The 24,816-nt window shown below is 40.7% G+C and overlaps 1 protein-coding gene across 1 annotated transcript in view; it reads right to left on the bottom strand.

Moving 5' to 3' along the window:
- Window positions 1-2,949: 2,949 nt before the first annotated feature.
- The window catches only part of PGM5 (phosphoglucomutase 5), an 85,307-nt gene continuing 63,440 nt past the window's right edge, over window positions 2,950-24,816 (bottom strand). Inside the window, exons 10-11 of the mRNA XM_064438062.1 lie at window positions 19,837-19,971; window positions 2,950-4,552 (exon numbers count right to left, since the gene is read on the bottom strand). Coding sequence (XP_064294132.1) covers window positions 4,463-4,552; window positions 19,837-19,971 — 225 coding nt within the window. The 3' untranslated portion in view covers window positions 2,950-4,462. The remainder of the gene's footprint in view (window positions 4,553-19,836; window positions 19,972-24,816) is intronic.

Here is a 24,816-nt window from a genome sequence, read left to right on the forward strand (position 1 = left end):
TTTGACCAAACTTACTAGCCTGAAGTCATCTTTGCCAAGAATAGCAGCTGGATGTTTTAGATTAAAAGGAATTTTCTGCGGACAGAAGGATATGAACCAGTCAAACTAAGGCTTCAGAACAGAACAGGTTCTTTCAGTGCGTTGACAACAATTTCCTGTCACAGGTGACCGATGAGCCAACAAGAAGGTGCAGGGCTGTCCTGATACTTACAATACCAGAAGAAATGGGTGGGCACGTGAAGGCCTTCACTGCAATGATCATGAGATGGTGGAGTTCAGGATCTTGAGAGGAGGATGAAAGGCAAAAAGTGGGACCAAAGCTAGCAGAGCAGACTTTAACCTCTTCAGAGTTCTGCCTGGAAGAACTCCATGGGTTATGGACCTGGAGAAAAGATGAGTCTAGGATAGCTGTTTGATTTTCAAGGATCACCTCCTTCAAGCTCAGGAATGGTTCATCATGACACACAGAAATCAAACAAAAGCAGCAGGAGGCTTACATGACCAGGAGTTCTCAACTAATCTCAGATATGAACAGGAAGTGTGTGACAAGTGGAAGCAGGGACATGTGATCCAGGAGGAATATAGACACACTGTCCAGTCATGCAGGGATTAGGAAAGCCAAAGCCCACCTATAACTGAATCTGGTAAGGAATGTGAAGGGCAACAAGAAAAGTTTCTACAGGTACATTAGGTAAAGGAGGACACAGAAAAGGCTGAGGGTGCTCAGTGCTTGATTTGCCTCCATCTTTACTGGTAAAACCAGCCTTCAGGAATCCCAGACGCTCAAGACCAGAGGAAAGTCTGGAACAAGGAAGACCTACCCTGGGTGGAGCAGGATCAGGTTAGGGAGCACTTAAATGAACTGGACATACACAAGTCCATGGGAGGACTTGGGATGCATGCACAGGGCCAAAGAAGCTGGGCCATGCCATCGTAAGGCCACCCTCCATTATCTTTGAAAGACTGTGGTGACCTGGACAGGCTCCTGAGGACTGGTAGAGAGCAAATGTCACTGCCGTCTGTAAGAGAAGAAGTATGATCTGGGGAGTTACACGCTGGTCAGCCTCTCTTCAGTCCCTGGGGAGTCTCAGTTGCTTGTAGTCACACTGGCACTGCACTCTTCTACTATTCTCAGTAATTCGGTCTCAGCTATTGTGTTTTTGTAAACTGTTAAAGTAAATTATGTCAGAGTCACCAATTCATACTACTCCAAATTTGCCCTTATTTACCCCTAGTGTAGGCTATTATTTATTGTAGATCATGAGAACAGTTACTACAATACACTCTATAAACAGATGAGATTATAGACAGTTTTCTTTAATACTGAACATTATTAAATCATTCTTATATTATTCTCCCTTCCCACCTTTACTCCTTTTTCTCTTTCCCTCTCTCAAATCCATTGCTATGCTATTAGTAACTCTTACCACATCTCTCTCCTTCTAGCTGAATCCAGCAACCTCTCCTCTCCTAATGCTCTCCACCACCTGCTGCCTCTCCCTCTGTTCCTGGGACCCACCCAAGCCCTGTCTTGGACAGCCCTCTGCTAACATACCTTGAAATTGTTCTCTCTCTCAATGGTCTCTCTGAGTTCCTCTTTCTTCTTTCCCTCCAGCATGCTGGGAGCATATGTTTGTATTGCTGGGTACAGAAAAATCTGAAGTTTTGGGGAACGGAATTACTGTCCAAGTAAATGTTAGTGCAATCACAGCTGAACAACTCAGGACTCTTGCTATTTTCAGACTTGATAAAACTGCTAATCCAACAATAGCCACAGAAGGTCTGGGTCTCTGTCATAGTACCTAGACACTGTGATAAGGCAAACAGTATTAATAATAGTCTTCCCCCTGCTAGGTGTATGGTCTGTTTTTAAAAGCCTTGCATCTTTGTGTAAGTGCATATATGTTGCTCTCTTCCAAGTGTTCATCTCTCATGTTAATAAGTAAAAGACCTCAGGAAATGCAGCCGAGTTTATGGCCACAGTCCTTCCCCAAACACGTCAGATACAAAGATATACACTGTACTTCAGCCTTACAAAGTTTTATTCATCTTCTTGCAGAGAAAAGCAATTAACTGGTGGAAAATACCAGTTGTTACATTTTATCAATATCACCAGTCATAATAAAAAAAGGGATGGTGAGTGGATTTGGGGTTAGGCTAGTTCTGGAAGCCTGCTGTTTGACAGCTATTCAAAACCACACACAACCCATTTCAGTACAGAAGCACAACTATTGTTTCTGAAGCCCAGGACAAAGTCAGTACTGAGATTTTAAAATATATCCCGTGTTCTCAAAGACTGCCTTCATGAAAGCAGACTGCCATCTACTGCAGCTAGTGCTCTAGTGGCTGCCTCATAAAAGCACAAGTATGCTCCTTTACAGTCCAGATTTGTTCCTCACGAGTCTTCCCACTATACCTTGAAAGATGCCTGGCTTCAGTACCTCTTTCTTTTCAAAGTGCAAGTCCGAGCCCCAGAAGCTTGTCAAATGGGATACTTGGTACTACCACTAGCAAGTTCACCATGCAAACAAAAATCATTTCATTGTCAGAGGACATATAGGAGATTTTAGCAGCTCTTGGACTGCCTTTCGGAACATTCTTTCATGCAGCCCAGTAATCTGAACCATCATAATTCAGAGTATGTCTATGCTTGACCATGTGTGATCACTAGTTATGAGCTTACTATCCTACACCTAGAGGACTTTGATCTATAAGAAAAATGAAAGATTAGAGAAACAAGTTTTCTGTAAAGATGAATATTCTTACATTGAAAAGTGTATGTCCAGACTGTGTGAGAATGCTGTGGTCATCTCAAAAAAAAAATGTTATAAAAAGAACTAAAGCCTTAAAATCTCTTTTGGTTTATGGGAATACTTAATGGCAAGGTACAATACTATGTAAGAACATCAGTACCTCACTTGTTTAGAGTCAATTAAATAGATAATGTAATTGTATTAAAAGCAGTTTTATTAGGATGCTTGAAAGTGCAGTGTGTCTTGTCCATAATTACGTATTAAGACAGAAATACAGCATTATTCTTTATTGTATACTAAGTGCCATAGCAATTTTTTGACAGAATTGTTGAAAGAAAACAAAGCAATTTCCTTCGCTGCAATATTATATAAATTGCTCTAAAATTTGACAACCACAACAAATTGAAACACACTGCAAAGAGGCAAGTTGCACAAAGCCACCTTGACAAATGAATGAAGTGACCACACTGTTCCCAAGGAAGCAAAGCTTTCAAACAAGTCACATGCATAAAGTGTTTGTGTTCTTCTTCAGAGCACAGTATCGTAACTAGAACTGTAGTATCATTTCACAAGCAGAAAATGCTGATGTCCATATCCCCAACATCCTTCTCAGATCTATGCCAGGACACCTCTTTTCCCTTTGCACTCTCCAAATTTTTACGCCATGACCCACTGTTACAAAGAATCTAACAGAAATTGCGTCCAGCTGGTGGATCAGACAAGTATTTCTACTTAATTCATTAGTGTTTGTTTCCATTTCCTCTTCACTACATGCTTCACTTACCACTTTGTGGTAAGTGGAGCATGAGTATTCCAAAGACTTAAAAAACTTTCATAACAACTCCTTCATTAAAAATTGCTCAACTTGCAGTGATTACCTTTCAAACACAGTAAGCACCAATATCATCTGCTGACATGAGGAATATTGTAAAAGACAGCAGATTCCACACCCGACATATTGCTGGAAGGACACAATCAGCTTCTATAGGACAAATGCCTCCCTTTGGAGGGAAAAACAAAACCAGAGTGTCAAAAAATCAGGAAAATCTAAAGGCACAAGTCACATTGATATGCTTTAAAAGCAGGGGTAAAAAATATATGGGATAACCCCTTCTTTGGGAGCTTGTGCAAGTGTGTATACAATACACACAATACAATACACAATACAAAGCGTGCATCTGTGAGCAATGGGAGAGACAGGAGAGGAGGAGTGGTGTCAGGTGAGGAAATACACCCTTTGCAAAGCTTTGTATACAGCCCTTATGCCTCGGACATGCTCTGTATACCTCTTCATAAACCAATAAGAGGGTGACAAGAATCCCAAACATGCCTTTGCTTTGCAACTCCTCCGCCTCTCTCCCTAACTGAAATTTCCCCAACCTGTATCACCGCATTCAAAAACAAGCAGTTTTCCTTTTCTGTCACATTCCTGACAACATTTGAAGGTTAAGGCCTCTTTCTTTGGTTATACTGTTATCTGAAATTAAGATATTGCAGATAAAACAAAGAAGTCAATAAACTATTGTATTTGGAGATCAATGCAAATGAATATGCTCAATATTATATTGAATTTTTCTTCCCACCCTACCTCTATCCCCAAGAAAACTTTTTAAATCATACAAGGCACAAATGGCTAACATGTTTCAGCAAGGTCCTGTCTCTTCCTTGCTGTTCCTCTTTTGGCCCTGGTTTAACAATCTTCTGTGGCTTCAGGTGATGACAGTGGGTCCCTTTCGCCCTGTCCTCTCATGAATCTGAGATATTTTCAGTGCGATTGCTATAAGAGGACTCAGCACAGCCTAAAGAGGAAAAAATACATCGAATCACATAAAGCAGAAATTTCAACAGACATATTTAGAAAGCCCCCTTTTAATGGTAGTATTATATAATAGTAAATAATTTATTAATAATAAACACTGACTCAGTTACAGTGTCAATATTGTCATCCTTGACATAATGAAGTATCATGTTGAGCATGTTTGTGAAGTGTTACACTGAGCATACCTAAGCTATGCAGAAAAGAGAAATCACTAAATACACTAACTGATAATATCTCTATGTAACAGGAATTGTGAAGCTTTTGTGAAATCTGCTTTGTATAACAACCTAGAAATCGCAGAAGTAGAAATATTTCAATTCTGGTGAGTGGAAGCCATGTAGATGAAATTTTCTTCCTATATACACTTCATCTGTGAAGCTTAGGTCAGAAGGTATTGTTAACAATTACCTTATCAGAAATAAGAAAAGTGTTTTTTGAGCAATGCCACCTGTAATTGTATTAAAAAGGATAAACTGCAACAGAAGCAGCATGAACTCTCAAGTTTCAGGCTACAGACCTTATTAAATGTCCATATGAATGAAACTGTCCAAATGGGTGAGTGCAGATAACTATGATAGTACCATATAAAAAGCAAGTAAAATATAATTCTTCAAATGGCAGCTGAATGTTCTCTCAGTTAATTAAATGATATGCAAGGATAAACTGGCAGAGCTAAGTTTTGTGCAAAAACCTTCTTTTTAGAGAATCATATATTTGATTACAAAACTAGTACGGTAATTTTCTGTCCCTCAAAGATTTCCTCCTGCTGCCTCTTTTGAATATGCAACATTCTGGCTTTAAACCTGTCAGGTTTAAAAATCAAAACAAACAAAACAGTAATTCTGGAGAGCTTAAATTTACAGATATCTTTTTTATAGGCTTAATATAATCAATACCTTGATTCTGTTTCAGCCACCTAACAGTTTCTGACAGTATGACGCGTTTGCTTTATTTGTACAAATGGTCAGACGATTAAATCAAAAGAGCGAGGAGACACACTAACTCTGCAAGAAGAGTCATGGAATAACACTACAAATGCCATTGGTGCCAAGTGAATTTATGATCAAACTTAGTTATGCACAAGTGTGAGCAGTCTGACATGTTATTGTTCCAAAAGCTCCATATTTGTAGATATCTACATCTATCATTGAAGCAGAATGTAAGTCAAACGTGCTTAGAGAAGATTAATATGCAGACCATAAATTCGTATCTGTGGGCAAATGCTGCAAAAGTAAGTATTAAAATGTGCCAATTTATAAGGTCTGGACCATATCATTCCTTCCCTCCAGCAACTGAAAGAAGACTGAAGCATCTGAAGTCCCTCTGGCACTTCCCTAACAAACCTCTTCCTTATTTAATCTAAAAAGCACAGGAAAATTTTAAAAGCAACCCTACCAATGAGCTGTACTTGATCCTGCCTTCTTAAGCAATAAATGCACTCTAAAGAAAAAAAAAAACAAAAACTCTATACAATGCCTTGAACAAAACATAAAATCAAATGAGTTTGCGTGACACCCATTTACATAAACAATTTCGCTCCTGCACTTTTGCCAAGACATTCCAATTACTATTAAATATTATCCTTCTTACAATCATGCTTCTCAACAGAGAAAGTCTGATTTTAGTTCTGTCCTCTCACACTTCCATCTAACTACACTTTTTTCAACTTGCAGATATAAAACAAACCAAGAGTGCATTCTCTTCAGAATGGCAAGAGCAGGGCAGAATAACTAGGAACTAGAGCTGTATATGCCTTTTAAAAACTCCTCTAGCTCTGCAATGAATACTTTAAATTTCAGGTGCAAAAGACAAGTCCCAGCCAGCAATCATTTATAGTTAATGACTCCAGAAAGACTTCTATATCTTAAAGAGAGTTTGATTATTTTTCAAATGGTTCTTTCTCTTAAGAAATTACAGAATCACAAAATGTTAGGGGTTGGAAGGGACCCCTGGAGATCATCCTGTCCAACCCCCCATGCTTGAGCAGGGACACCTAGAGCAGGGGCACAGGAATGCATCCAGGTGGATTTTGAATGTCTCCAGGGAAGGAGACTCCACAGCCTCCCTGGGCAGCCTGTGCCACTGCTCTGTCACCCGCACAGTAAAGAAGTTTTTTCTCATGTTTAGTGGGAACTTCCTGTGTTCCAACTTGTGCCCATTGCCCCTTGTCCTGTCATTGGGCATTAATGAAAAGAGCCTAGTCCCATCATCCTGACACCCACCGTTTAGATATTTCTAGGTACTGACAAAATCCCCCCTCAGCCTTCTCTTCTCCAGGCTGAACAAACCCAAGTCTCTCAGCCTTTCCTCATAAGGGAGATGCTCCAGTCCTGATCATCTTGGTAGCTCTCTGCCTGACTTGCTCAAGGAGATCCACATCCTTCTTAAACTGGGGGGCCCAAAACTGGCTCAGGGTCAGCTTGCTGCCCACCAGCACTCCCAGGTCCTTCTCAGCAGAGACACTTCCCAGCAGGTCAGCCCCCAGCCTGTACTGGTGCAAGACCTTGCACTTGCTCTTGTTGAACTTCATGACGTTCGCCTCGGCCCAGCTCTCCAGCCTGTCCCGGTCTCGTTGGATGGCAGCACAGCCTTATGGTGTATCAGCCACTCCTCCCAGCTTGGCATCATCAGCAAACTTGCTGAGGTTACACTCTATTCCATCACCCAGGTCATTGATGAATATGTTAAACAGGACTGGACCCAGCACAGACCCCTGGGGAACACCACTAGTGACGGGCCGCCAACCAGACTCTGCTCCATTGATCACGACCCTCTGAGTTCTGTTGTTGAGCCAGTTCTCTATGCACCTCACTGTCCACTCATCCAACCCACACTTCCTTAGCTTGTCTGCGAGGATGCTGTGGGAGACAGTGTCAAATGCCTTACTGAAGTCGAGACAGACAGCATCCACTGCTTTCCTTCGTTGACCCAGGCAGTCATGCCATCATAGAAGGCTATCGGGTTGGTCAAGCATGAGCTCCCCTTGGTGAACCCATGTTGACTACTTCTAATAACCTTCTTGTCCTCTACATGCCTGGAGATGACCTCCAGGATGAACTGCTCCATCACCTTTCCAGGGGTGGAGGTGAGGCTGGCTGGCCTATAGTTCCCCAGCTCCTCCTTCTTGCCCTTTTTGAATATTGGTGTAACATTTGCTTTCCTCCAGTCCTCAGGCACCTCTCCTGTCCTCCACGACCTTTCAAAGATGATGGAGAGTGGTTCAGCAAGAACACCCACCAGCTCTGTCAGCACTCGCAGGTGCATCCCATCGGGGCCCATGGATTTGTGAGGATCCAGTCTGCATAGGTGATCTCTGACCCAGTCCTTCTCAACTGATGGTAAGTCTTCCTTTCTCCAGATTTGTCCTCTCTTCGCTGGGGGCTGAGATGCCTGAGGGCCAGCCTTAGCAGTGAAGACTGAGTCAAAGAAGGCATTCAGTAACTCCTCCTTCTCTTCATCCTGTGTCACCAGAGCCCCTACCTTGTTCAGCAGTGGCCCCACTGCATCCCCAGTCTTCCTTTTACTGCTGATGTATATTAAGAAGCCCTTCTTGTTATCTTTGACATGCCTTGACAGATTTAATTCCAGGTGGGCCTTGGCCTTCCTCGTCACATCTCTGCATACCCTGACAACATTCCTATATTCTTTCCAAGTGGCCAGTCCCTTTTTCCACATACTGTGAACCTCCCTTTCTCATTTGAGTTTCTCTAGAAGCTCTTTGGTCATTCATGCAGGTCTCCTGGCTCCTCTGCCTGACCTCTTCCTCCTGGTGATGCACCAATCTTGAGCTTGGAGGAAGTGGTCCATGTGCTTGGAGGAAGTGGTCCTTGATTGTAAATTGTAAAACTTTACTGCTGACATGTCAACTCAAAATGGCAATTGCAATCCCTCTGTACACTAATAACATATTTATCTCTTGGAAACTGTTTGGGATATGGCATGTTATCCTTTAGATAAAATTTAAGAAATGAGAACTAACAGAACTGACTTAAATCAGAATTTTGCTTCAGTAATAACAGAAGTTACACATCTGAAAAAACTAATGGGTAGGAATGATTATTCATAGCAGGAAATACATCAAACAAGCAGATATTTAACATACGGCAAATAAAGATCAAAAGCCGTTTGTTTGGGAATAATCCATACCAGAGCTGTCAGAGGTCTATTATTCCTGTTTGGCTCATATAGCATTTTTTCCCTCTGTGATCTTGCAAGAAAATTCCATACAACTCACTTTCTTCTAGTCAAGTTCTCAGATAAGATTTGTCCCATGACGTATCCAGTTTATCAAAGGCTAAGGCAGGGCTCAAATACCTGCTTGCAGGTTAAAAGCTCAGCATGTTCTAGAGTTTGGCTTTAGAAAATATTTTTATCATAGTAGGTGGACAAATTTCACCTATATGTCAAGAAACACCTCATGAAAACCTAACATGTGTAGCAGTTATGCTAAAACTTGCCAACTTTCCATGCAGCTATGATGAAAAATAATCTATCCAGACTTAGCCTGAAAAGCTCGTGAATCTTTTCTCTTCAGTCTGTCCCCTAGCCTGCACTGAATTACAGTCTTGTTAGGAAAACCAAATGTGAGTTTTACATAGTATAGGCATGGACACTTTCCGTAGGCTTCAAATTCTCTTTTCCCAGTCCAACGCAAGTCTCAAAAACAAGTTTCCCCAACAGTCTCCTCAGTTAAAAGAATTTTGCAGAATTTATTTGGGAAAATTAAAATAAAAGGAAGCTCAGAGAATGGCAATACCCTCAAGTAGGATCCAAACATTTTAGTGAACACCAAGTAACTACAACTCTCTTTTTACAGTTCTCAACTTTTGCTCTGCCTTCTCTTACTGTATTGATCTGCATTTTGCATTCAGCATCATGTCCACCAGTGTTATTTTCAACTCTCTCAGCTTTACATATAGCCAAGTGAATGTACAGGGTGCAACACTAGCAACACGGGGTCAATTATTTGTATATATGCCAGTATTTATAAAACATTAAACACTAAACCATTTGCTCCCTGTATGCTGGGATCACAGGGAGAGGTAATGGAAGTCGATCTGAATTAGCTGGTCTTAAAAGAATGTCCTACTGGGGACAAAGATCCAGCATCTATCGGCTAAACCTTGTGTGACTGTTACATAGGCATTTAGGCACCTGAATTACTAATAATCAAAATGACACTTTGGACAGTAATTATTTCAGAACAAAGGTTCATACCTTGTGGCAGATTTCTAAGCAGAGCTGGCATGTTCCAGAAGAATTCACTTTCCTGGAACAATTATTAATGCCTCAAAATTACAGAGACATAAACAAGTGGGTTAGAACAGAATGAAGTTGTCAAAGAAGGGCTTTAGTTTAACTTTTGGAGCTATGTAAAGACAGAAGATGTGATTTCCACCCCTGCATCTTCCCACTCAAAGCTGCTGTCGAATCCCAATTCTACCTCTTCAGCTGCTTATCTGTCAGATTTAGTATCAATTAAAGTAGTTTTCGAGCTTGTAAAGGTAGAAAACATGCTTGCAGAATGCTTTGAAGTCACCAAAAGCTGTAATTGCTAGTGGTATTGTTCTTGTATAAATTATGATAAGCCTTGACATTTCAGGCATGGTCTTGAAAACCTTTCCTAACACTTAAATTCATTCTCAGTCCTTCTCTTTTTCTTATTTACATGCTACACAGAAAGTTGCTCAGCAAGGACAGGGTAACTGAGACAGCTCTAAGTCCTGGAACAAGGACACAGAGGAATCAAGAAATAACTCTTTCCTTTCTTACCTCTTGCTGCTCCCATGTCATCTTCCCTTGCTTCATGTGACTGCTTAAAGCTGCTGTTAGCCCTTTGTAACCTGGGCGATAGAATCACTATCACATGAACTAAGGGAAAGAAGAAGGAAGGCAGAAGAGAGGGGAAATCCCACAAAATATGTTTTGATGGCCTTACCTATTAGAAAGAGCTTTTCCTTTGGCTGTAATGTACTTTAAAAGTCAAACCAATACACTTACAAAGCAACACTAAAGTGACGGATGAGACACAAGGCATGGACTGAAACAACTACAAAGTGAGCTCAGCACTAAGATCGCACAGTCTGGCACCACAGCCGTACCTCCTGCAGGTCTTCTGCTGTAAGGGCTCAACACACTGCTCAGCACAATGTGCCTGCTTGGGTCTTGCATTCCAGAACACAGAAGCCTTCAGAAAGGTTTATGCTACAGCCACCCATCCTAGAAGATCTAAGCAATGTGGATAGCCTAGTTCTTTGCGGAACAAATGGTCTGGCTCTGTAACATCCACAGCACCGGCAGCGTTCACTTTATTGCCATGACGCACACTTGCCATGGGAAAAACAAAACTGACCTCTCTACTCTTGTGCATGGTCTGCCTGCTAATTCAAATAAAATTACAATAAAGGTCAGGAGGCCAGCTGTTCAGCCCCTAGCAACAGAGGATGGCAGGCATGAGGGGTGAAAAAGACAGGAGGAAAATGTAAACTGACTGGTGCATGGAAACATCTATGTTTGCAACAGATTAATTCTTTCTAGTATATCCAAAGAACATTGAGTGAAGATTAGGTTTAATGAACTCATATTTTGAGTCATGAAATATAATTACTGTTGCATGAAGTATTTTTCCTATGTAATACAAAAACAGACTTTCCTTTCCATTTCCAGCTGTTTTACAATTTCTTCACTGAATGGCTTTGGGCAGAATCAGTAGCTAAATTAATTGAATAGCACAAACATGCTGTGTCACCTGAGAGTGTCATCAAAGAGATAGAAATCTCCATATGCCATGTCCCCTCAAAGAAAATCTTATTAATTTTAACAGTAAAGGCAAAACTTCATATGGTTTCTCTGGACCATGCTGTATGTTTTAGTAATCAACCAGAGCCATGCTAAAAGACCCAATGCTTCAAAAATAAACAAAGAGGCAATAATTCTCTGGCTAGGGTTGTAAGAGTGTCTTGACAGAACTGTACAGAAACCTTTAATTTTATCCCTATTAAGTGATATTGGACCCAAGGACTTCTTGGTTATTGATTTCAGTTCCCTATTCTTGGACAAAGTCACACATAAACAATCACTACATAATCACAATATATATACACAACCATATATAATCATAATCCTTTCATATACCGACAAAGGTCCACCTGAAAATCAGTTTGTTTTTCCCTCTGCTACTTGCCATTCAAAAATTGTTTCAGAAATTCAGTTTTTGATGATCAAGACACTTTTTATCCCAATGATTTTTCTTTTAATTGGCATGCCTTTTTGGAAAAACCACAAAGCTCCTGCCCCAAAATCTTTGCTTGGCTGCTGCTAATCTAATGATTGCATAGCTAACTAGCATGTAGTTCACTAGTCTTCGGCAAAAGTAATTGAGGCATTTGTGATTCACTGCATCCCGTTTAAAGAGTACCTGATACAGACTGCATAGGTCTATAACACTTGTTTATTGCTGTTGCAATTCATATGATGAATAATAACATACTGTAAACAAAGCTAGTTAGTCCATTAGTAGATTATTCACTACACCATACCCAGGGCACTTAACCTGCAACAGCAGCACAACCATGTTGTTGAAGGACACATTGGATTTACAAATAAGAGAATTAAAAACAACTCTGCAGAATGACTCGTTTCCTTCTAGGTTTTCATATATGAAACTTCCTCTTTGAAACTCACCCAAGTTCAATAATATATCCAGGTGGCTAGACAAAGGACAAGAAGATATTAACCATGTGTTAGGATCTGCAAATAGAGTTGATCTATAAAATGAGGCTACCAATGAGCCTAAAGGTCAATAAACTCTTTATCTTAGTACTTAATGCCCATTGAACATACCTCTAGATTTTCCATCTGTGTTAAATTTAGCACAGCCAATAATTCTACTAAATTTAGTAAAAGATACATGCCAATGTATAAAGGCCCAGGACTTCAGATAGAATGTCATTTGTTATAATGAGCTGAACTTCCTGAAATTGCCAGTTGGATGCCTATTTGTCTGGTTAAAACCAAAGAAATAATCTTTTTAGGGAGATCTTCCAATTTAGCTGGAAAGAATTTTCTCAGGAATGCACAGTGATGAGGGGCATCACCAGTGACAAGGAGCACCAACAGAGCGGTCTTCCATTCTAAGGGGAACATTCCAGTTTTAGAAAAGCATTGGGCACTGTTTTCAAGACTTTGTTTTAGAACTAGACTGCATCACCACTATAAATTACATAATTTTAAAATGCTTACATTAAATTGGTTTTAATATACTTTGCACAAAGCAGATGGCAATTTTTCTTTATTGCTCCTGATTTTAACTCCTGTTGGTACTGACTTATAGAAGAACTGAACTACTCATGGAAAAAAAGTAGCCATTCCTTATCTCCCAGGTCACCATTCTGCCAATTCCCTTCTGCCACCATTCAGCCACCATTCTGCCAATTCCCTTCAACTGATCATTCAAGAGCCAGAAGCCACTGCTACTCACATTCATCTATGATCTCAGACTTCTAATTATTGGCATATTTTACTGTTTTCCCTTGGACTCTTATGTTGTTGATCAGGTAGTTGTCTATGCTTAATTTATTCTAGGTGGAAACTATTACCAATTAATTGTATGAAAGACACTATTAAAATAAGATTTGGGTGACCCTTACATTCATCAACAGTTACTGTTTGGCCCACATATAAATTGAAACAAAAGGTCCTTACAAGCCTTGCTTCTCTTTGGTTACAATGTTCTTACAGACGCTCTTAAGATTTCTAAAGGAAAATATACACGTAAAGGCAATTAGGCCTGAAAAGCTACTTCCCGTAAGACTCATGCAGTGTTACACAGTACTGAAGCATAACAAAGTATGAGGAGAGCTTCACTTGAGCGCCACTTACTTGAATGTCTCCCTGGGGCCAAAATTAAAAGGTATAGCTTTGAGCCCCAATAGTGCCTCAAAGTATGTTAGGCTTTCTGTTGAGTATCAAACCAAAGTAGGGACTACAGCTTGCACTCTCACGGTAGTTGAATCTGGATGATATTGAGCGTTGTTACAGATCTTTGGCCAAATTTTATTCTGCCCAGGTTGGAAGGGCCCTTGAATGATCATCTGGTCCAACCTTTTGTGGGAAAGTAGTTATAGTCATCCACAGAAGTACAGCATCTTTCATGTGAATGATTAATTCTGTCCACCCCAAGTGAACAGTTCACAGAATCACAGAATCACAGGTTGGAAGGGACCACAGGGATCATCTAGTCCAACCTTTCTAGGAAGAGCACAGGCTAGACAAGATGGTCCAGCACCCTGTCCAGATGACTCTTAAAGGTGTCCAATGTGGCCGAGTCAACCACTTCCCTGGGGAGATTATTCCAATGGTTGACTGTCCTCACTGTGAAGAATTTCCCACTTGCGTCCAATCGGAATCTCCCTAAGAGCAACTTGTGTCCATTCCCCCTTGTCCTCTCCATGTGACTCCTTGTAAAAAGGGAGTCTCCATCTTCTTTGTAGCTACCCCTTAAGTACTGGTACATGGGGATGAGATCCCCTCTAAGCCCCCTTTTCTCAAGGCTGAACAAACCCAGTTCTCCCAGCCTATCCTCATATGGCAGCTTCCCAGTCCTTTGATCATCTTGGTGACCCTTCTCTGGACCCCTTCCAGCCTGTCCACATCCTTTTTGCATAGCGGGGACCAGAACTGCACACAGTACTCCAGGTGTGGCTCAACAAGTGCTGAGTAGAGCGGGATGATGACTTCTTTATCTCTGCTGGCGATGCCCTTTTTGACGCAACCCTGTTGGCCTTCTTGGCCGCAGCAGCACACTGTTTGCTTATGTTGAGCTTCCTGACCACCAGGACCCCCAGGTCCCTTTCCACAGAGCTGCTCCCCAGCCAGGTGGATCCCAGTCTGTGCTGCACTCCCGGATTATGTTTTCCCAGGTGCATGATCTTACACTTGTCCTTGTTGAACTTCATAAGGTTCTTGCTGGCCCACTCTTCCAGCCTATCCAGATCTTCCTGCAGAGCAGCTCTCCCTTCTGGAGTGTCTACTTCCCCACTCAACTTGGTGTCACCTGCAAACTTCATCAGGCTACACTTGATGCCGTTATCCAGATCACTTATAAAGATATTGAATTACATTGGGCCCAATATTGATCCCTGGGGGACTCCACTACTGACAGGTTGCCAGTTTGAGAAAAAGCTATTTACCACCACCCTTTGGGTGCGGCCTGTCAGCCAGTTCCCCACCTGTTGCACAGACCACCTGTCCAGGCCATAACACATCAATTTCTCCAGGAGGAGACTGGGGGATACTGTATCAAAGGCCTTGGAGAAGTCCAGGTAGACAATGTCCACTGCCCCATGTCAACCAGGCAAGTCACTTTGTCATAGAAGGCCACCAGGTTTGTCAAGCACGATCTGCCTTTAGTGAAGCCATGTTGGCTTTTCCCAATCACGCGCTTCATTTGACTTGTGATGGCCCCCAGGAGGATTCGTTCCATAACCTTCCCAGGGATTGAAGTAAGGCTGATGGGCCTATAGTTACCCACATCCTCCCTCAAGCCCTTCTTGTAGATAGGGGTAACATTTGCCTTCCTACAGTTCTCTTGGACATCCCCCGTTCTCCACAACTTCTTGAAGATTATGGAGAGTGGCCTTGCAGTGATGTCAGCCAGCTCTCTCAACATCTGCGGGTGGATGGCGTCAGGGCCCATTGATTTGGGGTGGTCAAGCTCCTGTAGTAATTCATATGCTAACTCTTCCTTCACTGATGGTGGTTTGGTGTTTGGTTCAATTGGCAATTTTGTTCCCAAAGCCTGGGACCCAACAGTGCTGGTAAAGACAGAGGTGAAGAAGGTGTTGAGGACCTCTGCCTTTTCAGCATCGTTGGTGATTGATTCTCCATTTCCGTTTAACAGTGGGCCTATGTTTTCCTTCTTTTCTGTTTATGGTTGATATGTCTGAAGAAACCTTTCTTGTTATTTTTCATGTCTACAGCCAGTTTGTTTTTAACAGTTGTTTTTAAAAGACATGTATATATTGTCTTTACAATATGTCTCAGTTAACACTTAACTCAGAAAGTGCTACAAGGTCACACTGGTGTTTCAGGACAATATGCGTATGTCACCATGCATATTGGAAGGGGCGGTTTAGATTTCTGCTTATTTGTGGAAGATTTACCATCAGCAGTTACACTGTCAAAGAGAACCGAAGATTAATTTTGGAAAGGGCTTTGTCTGAAAGGAAAAAGAAAAAAAAGGATGCTGATATGAGGCAAACTCAAGCTAGTTACCATAATGATTCCACAAAATGGCACTGTAACTTCCAGTATAAATGAGCTGTCTATCAAGACAGAGAGATTTATTTCTTGTGCAAAAGAGCAAAAAAGATATCTTAAGGTACTTTTGCCTTTCATTCCAGGTATTGACTACAATTGTCACCAAGCACAAACATGGAGCAATGCAAAGCATCAATTTTCCACTTTATGTAAACAATGAAAAGAAGGTTCTGGAAGGAGGTGTTCCAATAAGCAGAAGCAACAAAGTTTTTACTTAAGCAGCCAATATGTCTTGGTTTATGATACAAAAAGTACAGAAGAGAGTTGTTCCTGTTTCCTGTTCCAGGCAGAGTGCAATGATACAGAAGCTACATTAGCCATCTATCCAATCACAAAGATCAACTACACTTAAAAACAAAAATAAGCACTTATCCCAAATGTAACAATTTCTTTAAATACTATATATAAGGTATATACCTTACATACTTCTTTATGTCAGTACTCTTTGCATAACTGAATACGTTGAACATGCCCGTTACTGAAAGTAAATAGGAAACAAAGTACTTAAAGCTTCCAATCTGTCACAGCTCTTCTAGATGTACGTGAGTCAGTATGAATATCAAAGCAAACTAAACAATAAAGGATTTACAGTATCAGGAAAACTACACCACCCCACCCCAGCGCTGTTGTTTTCTGAAAAAAGGAGTTTGCTATTCACTCTCTTCCATGTATTCCACTGAAGATATTCAAACGTTCTCCCGAGAAATTTTTAGTTATTTTTGTACTAAATGAGGATCTCCTGAAATCAAATTTATGTACTCCCTTGAAACCCACCATCTGCCTGTGGGATACAAGATACAATCTGTGACCTTGCAGGTTCTAATGTCCTCATGCTGTCGGCAATGCATCCTGCCAGGGCAAGGAAAGAGGAGCATTAGAGAAAGAATGTATGGCATTAATTGAGATTAAACTGCTATTTGTCCCAGATCTCTTGCATATGGCAAGCGATGAGAAAGGTGTTTACTGTACTATGTACCTCCTGACACGGTCTGGATGTTAAAATGTCTGTCTGCACTGCATGAATGCAGGGAAGTCCCTGCAACAAATTTCAAGGCAATGACATTTCTACCCCAGGGATTATCTGTTCACTAGTGAATACCCTGGATAAACAGCCAACAGTGTAACAATCTGACAGGCTCCGGCACATGTATAGAAAAAACTCTCCCACCCTTTTTGCTGTCCCTAGGAATAACAGACCCTTTGGTATCCAGAATAAAAGACCAGACTCTAGAAGCCCTGAGGGCAGTGATAAGCCCTACTGGCCCTGCCTAGTCTCCCGAGGACTCCCACCCTGCACCTTGCCCATGGGCTCACATGGCCAATTTCAGCCTGCCCCAGGGGTGTGGGTCCCCACCTGAGCTATGCCACAGGAGTGCTTGTCTCCAGACTCATCTCTGGCTCTGCTGCCTGGGTGGATCTCAGACCTGTGCTGAAGGTAGCTTCTCTCCCTGAAGATCCCCTTGGATGTACATTCTAGCTTGTCTCCAGTTCTGACTTTGACCCTGCCTTCTGGATAGACCCACACTGTTGCCTTGTCTCCAGCCCTGTCTCTGGTCCAATCTCCTGCTCCTCCAGATGGATGCTGAACCTGGACCCTGAATCCGACCCATCGCTTGCTTTGTCTGGGATGGTCGATAGGGCTTGTTACCAGAGCCTTGCTCTGCCTGCTCCACTTCGCTGCTGTGGGACTGTCCCCTGGACAATGAGGGCACTGGCTTTGCTGTAGCTGCTCTGGGTGCCATTCTTGCTGCTCCCTGGACACAGTCTGTGTTGCTGGTGAGGTCACTAGACCTTGCAGTGGACTTTATGCACCTCTTTTAAGCAAATCCGTGCAGAACAGAGATGAAATGTAACAGGAGGGCAGCACATTCCTCATTTTCTGAGGATAACCTCTGCTCCCTCAATATAGTCTCTTCACAAGTGGAAAATTCACTGAGAACATTTGCTGTTTTCCACTCATTTAAAAAAAAAAAAAAGTGTTAAATACTGGGCATTGATGGTAGGTTACTCTGGGAGACACACAAGCCTAAACTCTGTCAGCATGTCACTTCTCTCATATCACATACTTGTAACCAGTAGCACAATCCATTGATACAAAAAGGATTCCAATTTAAAAGGCACGTTCTCAATTTTAATTAAATCATCAGAAGTCTAGCGAGATGAATTCTGCAAGTATTGTTTTCTAGTACTTTATTGCTGGGATTCATTAGAGAGGAAACACGTTCAGATCACACTTTTTGTGTCACATATCATAAGGTTACTCTAAGTCTACTGCAAATTTCTAAAATGAGCTCTTAGTCTGTCTCTTACCATGTCTTATTTTGATTTCATCTATGCCTTGCCTACATAGCACAAAGAACCATATTTAAAATGGTCAGCTTAATTGCAACTGATAAACAATCTGTGCTATAACAAAATTTGACATACCTGTGGTGGGTTGACCTTGGCTGACCACCAGGTGCCCACCAAGCCACTGTATCACTCCCCGCCCCTTCACTAACCTTAGTGTCTGCATAGTTGTTTCTCCCACATATTCTCACTTCTCCCTCCCTGCTGCTGTTGCATAGCATTTTTCATCCTTCTTAAATACGTTATCACAGAGGGACAACCAACATCACTGATTTGCCCAGCTTTGGCCAGTGGTGGGTCCATCTAGGAGCCAGCTGGAATTGTCTCTGTTTGACATGGGCACAGCTTCTGGTGTCTTCTCAAAGAAGCAATCCCTGAAGCCCCCCTGCTACCAAAGCCTTGCCACATAAACCCAATACAGTAGCAAGATTGAATGGGGTTGTAGCAGTGTTCTTCATTGGTCAAAATATATTTATGACCCTGCCAGTTGGCTAAACCTGAATGCACTGAAAAACAACAAAACCGCTAAAAAATGGTACTTTACTCTGTTGGAAGCTTAACATTACAAGTATTCTATGCAAGGAGTTACTGAGGATGCAAACTGTTACTTTAAGAAAAAGCAAATAAAATTAATAGATCATATCTATATCTGCAGGAACAGAGTCTGCAACACTTCTGGAAAAACTGAAGCACTTCTTATGACTGTTGTCTCATGACAATTTGTTTACTAGCATACGAAGAAACTCACCGAATTTATGGTGGGAATCCAGTGAAAAAACAATGTCAAACATTTACCTAGGGTTCAAATTCATTTGACTGCTTTTATGCTTTGGGAAATTTGCATTTGCATTCCAATCATGAACACACAACTGCATAGTACTACAAACTACAGGGCTTTGATTTACTACAAGTCAAATGCTCATCCTCTCTTCCATGAAATATCCTTAGTCCTCTCTTGTTGTATATCACAGCATGAAGGTGTTTACTGGGAAAAATCTGATGATGAAATATGATTTATATTGTGAATTGTTTTAGGCATCTGCTGAACTGTACTGCAACTTGCTGTCAACCTTCACTCTTCCTAGGAAAGAGTCTGGTTAGGATAACAGATAATTCTCAGACAGCTGCAAGTCTTTACCTTACAAGGAATCCCTACATTGTTTAGACTCTGGCATCAGTATTTCCTATCTGTACTTTCATCGTGAGGAATCCCTGGGATGCCATAACTAAGTGATCCCTAGATATTTTTTTAAATATTAATCTATAACTCACATTACAACATTTGGAAAATATCAGTGAAAAATTAAAAGTAGCATGACTTCTCTTAATAGAATAAAAGTCATTGCCCAGCCTTTATCATCAGGCATCTCAGCCCTTGACATTCCTGTTGTGTTAGATATTACACAAACATGTATTAAAACTGCTGGTCCTGCCTCAAAATGTGTACAGTCACACGATTAGGAAAATCACTCAAAACCACAGTAAACAGAGGTCAAAGTGCTAAGTGTTCCTTCTGATTAAAGATGAAAACCTATAGCCATGCTATTATAGAGGAAGTGCATTACTTATTGACTGATTACAATGCTATTGCATTACCTGTGGTTCCTTATTGTGTTGGCTAGGATCCTTTTCATAACTCTCTGCATAGATCCGGAGAGTAGCTCTCACATGGCTAGAAGCACTCATTCTGAAAATGAGCCTGGAAGCATCTGAAAAAATAATCCGCAGCCCCTATAGGAGAAGAAGGAGTAGCATATATGTAAGGTGGCAGTACCTTTAGAAATCACAGCTTCCTGCTTCAAAATAAAAAGTGAAAGGAAGAGTCATTTGGATGCAATTTCCTTTTCCCTGTAACTTTGAACAACTCATTTATTACTCTTTTCCCCATCTCTAAAGACTATAAATGTCCTTGTGTATTCCCTCCCACTCCTCATAACAAGGAATCTCTTACTGCTGGTTTTATTTTCTTTAGCTGATTTGTTCATGTTCTCTGTAGCAGAGCACAAAATCAATGGCCTGAGAAACTGTTATAAGATCAGCAAGGATCAGTGTCGTAAGATACAGCTACAGGATCCCAGGATCAAAAACCAGTTGTCCACAGTAAACACAAAAGACAGGATCAGTTGCTACCCCTCAAAGACCATGCATCAATATCTGAATAAGAGAATTTCAAAAAGGGTCTGTAGTACAACTTGGGAAACTTAACTTAAGGTGTTAAGTAATTTCAAGTACACTAGTTAATGCCCATTAACTGTGTGTAGAATAAAAAGCATTTATTATTCATTAACTGTGATTTTGCCCTTTGGTCCCATCTTCACCTCTTTTTTTTATCTCCTCCCCCTTTTGTACTGTATATATGAACACATTCTTTTACAGACCACATACCATATACTTGGATCCACAGTCAACAAATTTTCTGTACAGGAAGGTCATTAATGCTAAAGGACTAAATTGCACGGTTAAACAGTTGCAGTGTTTTAATACTCTACCAATGCTGCACTAACACAACAGTGTGGTTCCCTTTCCATAAATGGTACCCTTAGGCTAAATGCCACCCCTGCTACGCCACTGAACTTTACTTCCCTTTTCAGTCCTGCTGTTGGCAAATGCCTAGTGCATAAACTGGGATCCTTGCTACTTTTGTTTAAGGGGCAGTAAACCAGTAAAAAATGAGAGAATTAAGAGAGAAGCATTTAATTCTTCCAGTTTTATCAGCAGCTTGAGAACACACTGATGTTAGCAACACAGTGTTTCAATATTCTTAAGTAGAAACCTTTGTTTCCTCAGGTATATGCCAAAACATCTTCAGCACCATGTAAAGCATTGTTTGGTTGATAATCATGGAATCACAGAGTGGTATGGGTTGGAAGGAACTTTGAAAGGTCAGCTAGTCCAACCCCCCTGCAATAAGCAGGGACACCTTCAACTAGATCAGGTTGCTCAGAGCCCCGTCCAGCCTGGCCTTGAATGTGTCCAGGGATAGGGCATCTACCACCTCTCTGGGCAGCCGGTGCCAGTACTTCACCACACTCATCATAAAAAATTCTTCCTTCTATTGAGTCTGAATCTACCCTCCTTTAGTTTAAAATCATTACCCCATGTCCTATCACCACAGGCCCTGCTAAAAAGTTCGTCCTCATCTTTCTTACTATCCCCTTTCAAGTGCTTCTCCAGGCTGAACAACCCCAACCCTCTCAGCCTGTCCTCACAGGAGAGGTGCTCCAGCCCTCTGATCGTTTTTGTGGCCCTCCTCTGGACCTGCTCCAACAGGTCCATCTCCTTCCTGTGTAATGCCCATTAACACTAGAAAACATACAACAGAAAAATATCCCATATGGATAAAGGGCTGGATTGGATGGCCTAAGAGATGTTTTCCATCGCTAGGCTTTGGTGATACCATGAACATTTTTCAGCTGCTAGTATCATATATTATATTAATTTTAACATGTATCAGCAACATAAATTTATCTAGTAGTCTCAACATGTACAGCATAAGTGACAAAGGGAATCTTGCTTTCAGATGATTGAGCTTTAGAGCCTGTTTTTCTAATATTTGCTATTAAGCCAACTTTGAAATGATATGGTTCAACTGATGCTGATGGGAGTTCTGCCCTTGATTTCACTGGAATCAATATTTCATCTTCGATTATACACACAGCTTGTTATGAACTGATCCTGTGAGCAAGGGGTTGTCTCTTGCTGATTGCATATTACACTTAACCTTATGACAGTGAAAAGAAAGAACATAAATTGAAGAGTTTTGCAGTTCTGGGTATAGTTTGTTTCAAATCCTTGTCAAACCCAGGACCAGCAGCTCGAAGTATGGACCATTAATGTCAATTAGCTTTAAGAGAGAAGGAAGGGAGTCTAACATATCTGCACAAGATGAAAGCGTGAACATGTGTCTTCCCCTCCAAAGACTAAACAGGCATTTTACATGCCTGCTCCAGCCAGAAGCAACGCCCACAATGACATGACTAGCTAGACCACTTAAATACTCTTCTGCACACTCCATGTTTATCTGGCAATAATAACAATAACACATTGTTACCTGGTTTAGCACATCTGAAGTCTCACCACTCATTAAATTACATTCTTCAGAATAAAAAGCATTTATAAACACTCCTCATAACTCTTCCCTAACTTTATGATGCAAAAATGCTCCACTGAACCACAGCATCTGCAGCCAGTTTGATGCTACAGTTAATGGCACTTGGGATGTTTATGCAACATATGTAGACACACACCCCGCATTCAGACAGTTCACTGTACTATTTCTGAGCTTATTATTCTATTAATTTTGCATTTCTCAGGGATATATGACAGACATTATTGATTTTTACACATGCATGATGGCAGTTAATATTTGTCTGTAAGAGTAGGATTCCTGCCATACAGCTGAAAATACTCTATAAAAGGGAATTAGAGACACAGTGGCTGTACTCCTTAAAACAATAATCCTAAATGGCAGGGAGAAATCATATGCTAGGGAAACAATGGCCTTTAGAGCTGAACTGTCAAAGTCAACTTTTAAAGTCATGATATTTGCACTTGGGGATTTAGTTTAACTCATTTTTCAGAGCCCAGCAGCAAAAAATCTGACTTTTGACTATCCCTTGGAAACAGTGACTTAAGCACTAGCAAAGCTTTTTCCTCAGGAAGGACACAGAAATTAATGAGAGCTATTAATTTTTTGTATTCCTCACTGTAATTTGGAAATTATATCTAAAATCTGTGAGTTACAAACATTTGTTAAAGCCAAAAAATCCCAGCCAAAAACACTGTTACCAAATAAATATGAAACAGCATTGCCTGGAGAATAACCCATGACTCTGCACCTTGTGTAAAGACAAAAACCAAACAGGTTTTCCCTGCTTCTTACAGAATACCCAGTCTAACATATAAACGTTTTCCTTCCCAAAAGTTTTTGAGCTTCTGTGGTCAGCAAGGTCAAAGCAAACTGGTGAAATTGCAAGCAGCCTATTTATTGTTTGTTATGGTGGTATTTTTTCAGCTGAATTAAGCTCCATTAATTTAAAGCCACATTTTTGCTATTTCTTATACAGACAGTATCAGGTCCACGAAACATAAAATTTTATATGCAGAATTATAAATGATGCAATAAGAAAAGAAAGAAGAGTAACACACTGAAAAGCCCACAGGACTGAAAAACTTCCAGTTTTAATAAAACAGAACACAGTATTTGTCACTAACAAGAATAATGTTTTCTTATGGGAACAGATAAATTTTTTTTCCGGGAGGAAGCAGATGAAAAGCCTCAGTACAGCTCCCACACGGAACATCTGCAGATATTTATTTTAGGCAAATCGGGCCTGCTAATGGATATTAATGAGGTGTGTGGAAACTCTGAAACAAAATTATGTTCCATGGTTAACCCACTGGCTTTGAAGCTGCTGTGATGGAGACGGAGCTTCAGAGAGATTTCTGTTTACATTACAATCCAGCTAAACAGCCTACTGATGTGTTAGTATCTATGAAGCACTAAATCTACTACATATTGTACTTTGTAGTTTTGTTTCCAGTGGTTTGGGGTTTTTTTCAGTTGCCAATTTAATAATTAAATAAATAATAATAAATCAGCATGATAAGTTAGCATGCACGAGAATAAGCAGCAAACTTAAAGCAAAATTTCTTAGGATTTTGAAAAATATTATTAACGTTTAATGGCAGGAAGTAAGATCAATAGAAAATCTAGCCTAGCAGCAAAATGTTAGACACAGAGACATGTACATAAATTAGGAGGTAATTATATTAGGTATAGCCATGTAAAATGGCTATACTTTTACTTCAAAATACTGCAATTATCACAATTTTTATTTGCTCCTCTATGGACCCTTGAGTGTCCCCTAGGCACAGCAGGCCACACTTGCTACTCTGACAGGAAACACATTATTGCTGATACATAATCGAAATATCATTCTGAACAGAGAAGAATTTTTGCCTTATCTCTGGAGATATCTGGATTTATTCTGAAATAAATTCTTTTCCAACTATTCCAATGCCTGCTTCCTGACTCTTGCTCAAACTGAAATGCAAAAAAAACCCCAAGACTATATGCAGAGCCCTCTGCATCCCAAATCTAACAAAGCAGTGAGAAAACATTAACGAACTTTTAATAACAAAGCTCCAGTTTCATTCTGTGAATCTCAGAACGTAAGAATGCTTCATTAAAGAGCTCAAAGTTAACCATTACAATGGCAACTTGTACTTCTCATCCTTCTAATTCAAATTGCACACAAAAATGCAAATTGTCCCATTTCTGGCTTGCAGGATCGTCAGGAGCAGCACTGTTATGTGCTCAGGTATGCACAGGCTAGCATTATAGGACTTTAAAAATGAAAACAGTCTTCAAGAACAGCAGAACATTTCATTTAATTTTATTCCTTATTATTGCACTGTGTTAAACAATATTCATGGGTATCAATAATCAGAATGAATTAGAAGCTACAGTCTGGGCATATTGTTTGCTGCCTATTTTGTTGTTGCTGTATTTGTTTTCTGAACCTGCTGTTTATTAACACTGATTAGCTATCATGTAACCCACTTCTCATTCAT

The sequence above is a fragment of the Phalacrocorax carbo genome, chromosome Z, assembly GCF_963921805.1.
Source record: "Phalacrocorax carbo chromosome Z, bPhaCar2.1, whole genome shotgun sequence".
Lineage (NCBI taxonomy): Eukaryota > Metazoa > Chordata > Aves > Suliformes > Phalacrocoracidae > Phalacrocorax > Phalacrocorax carbo.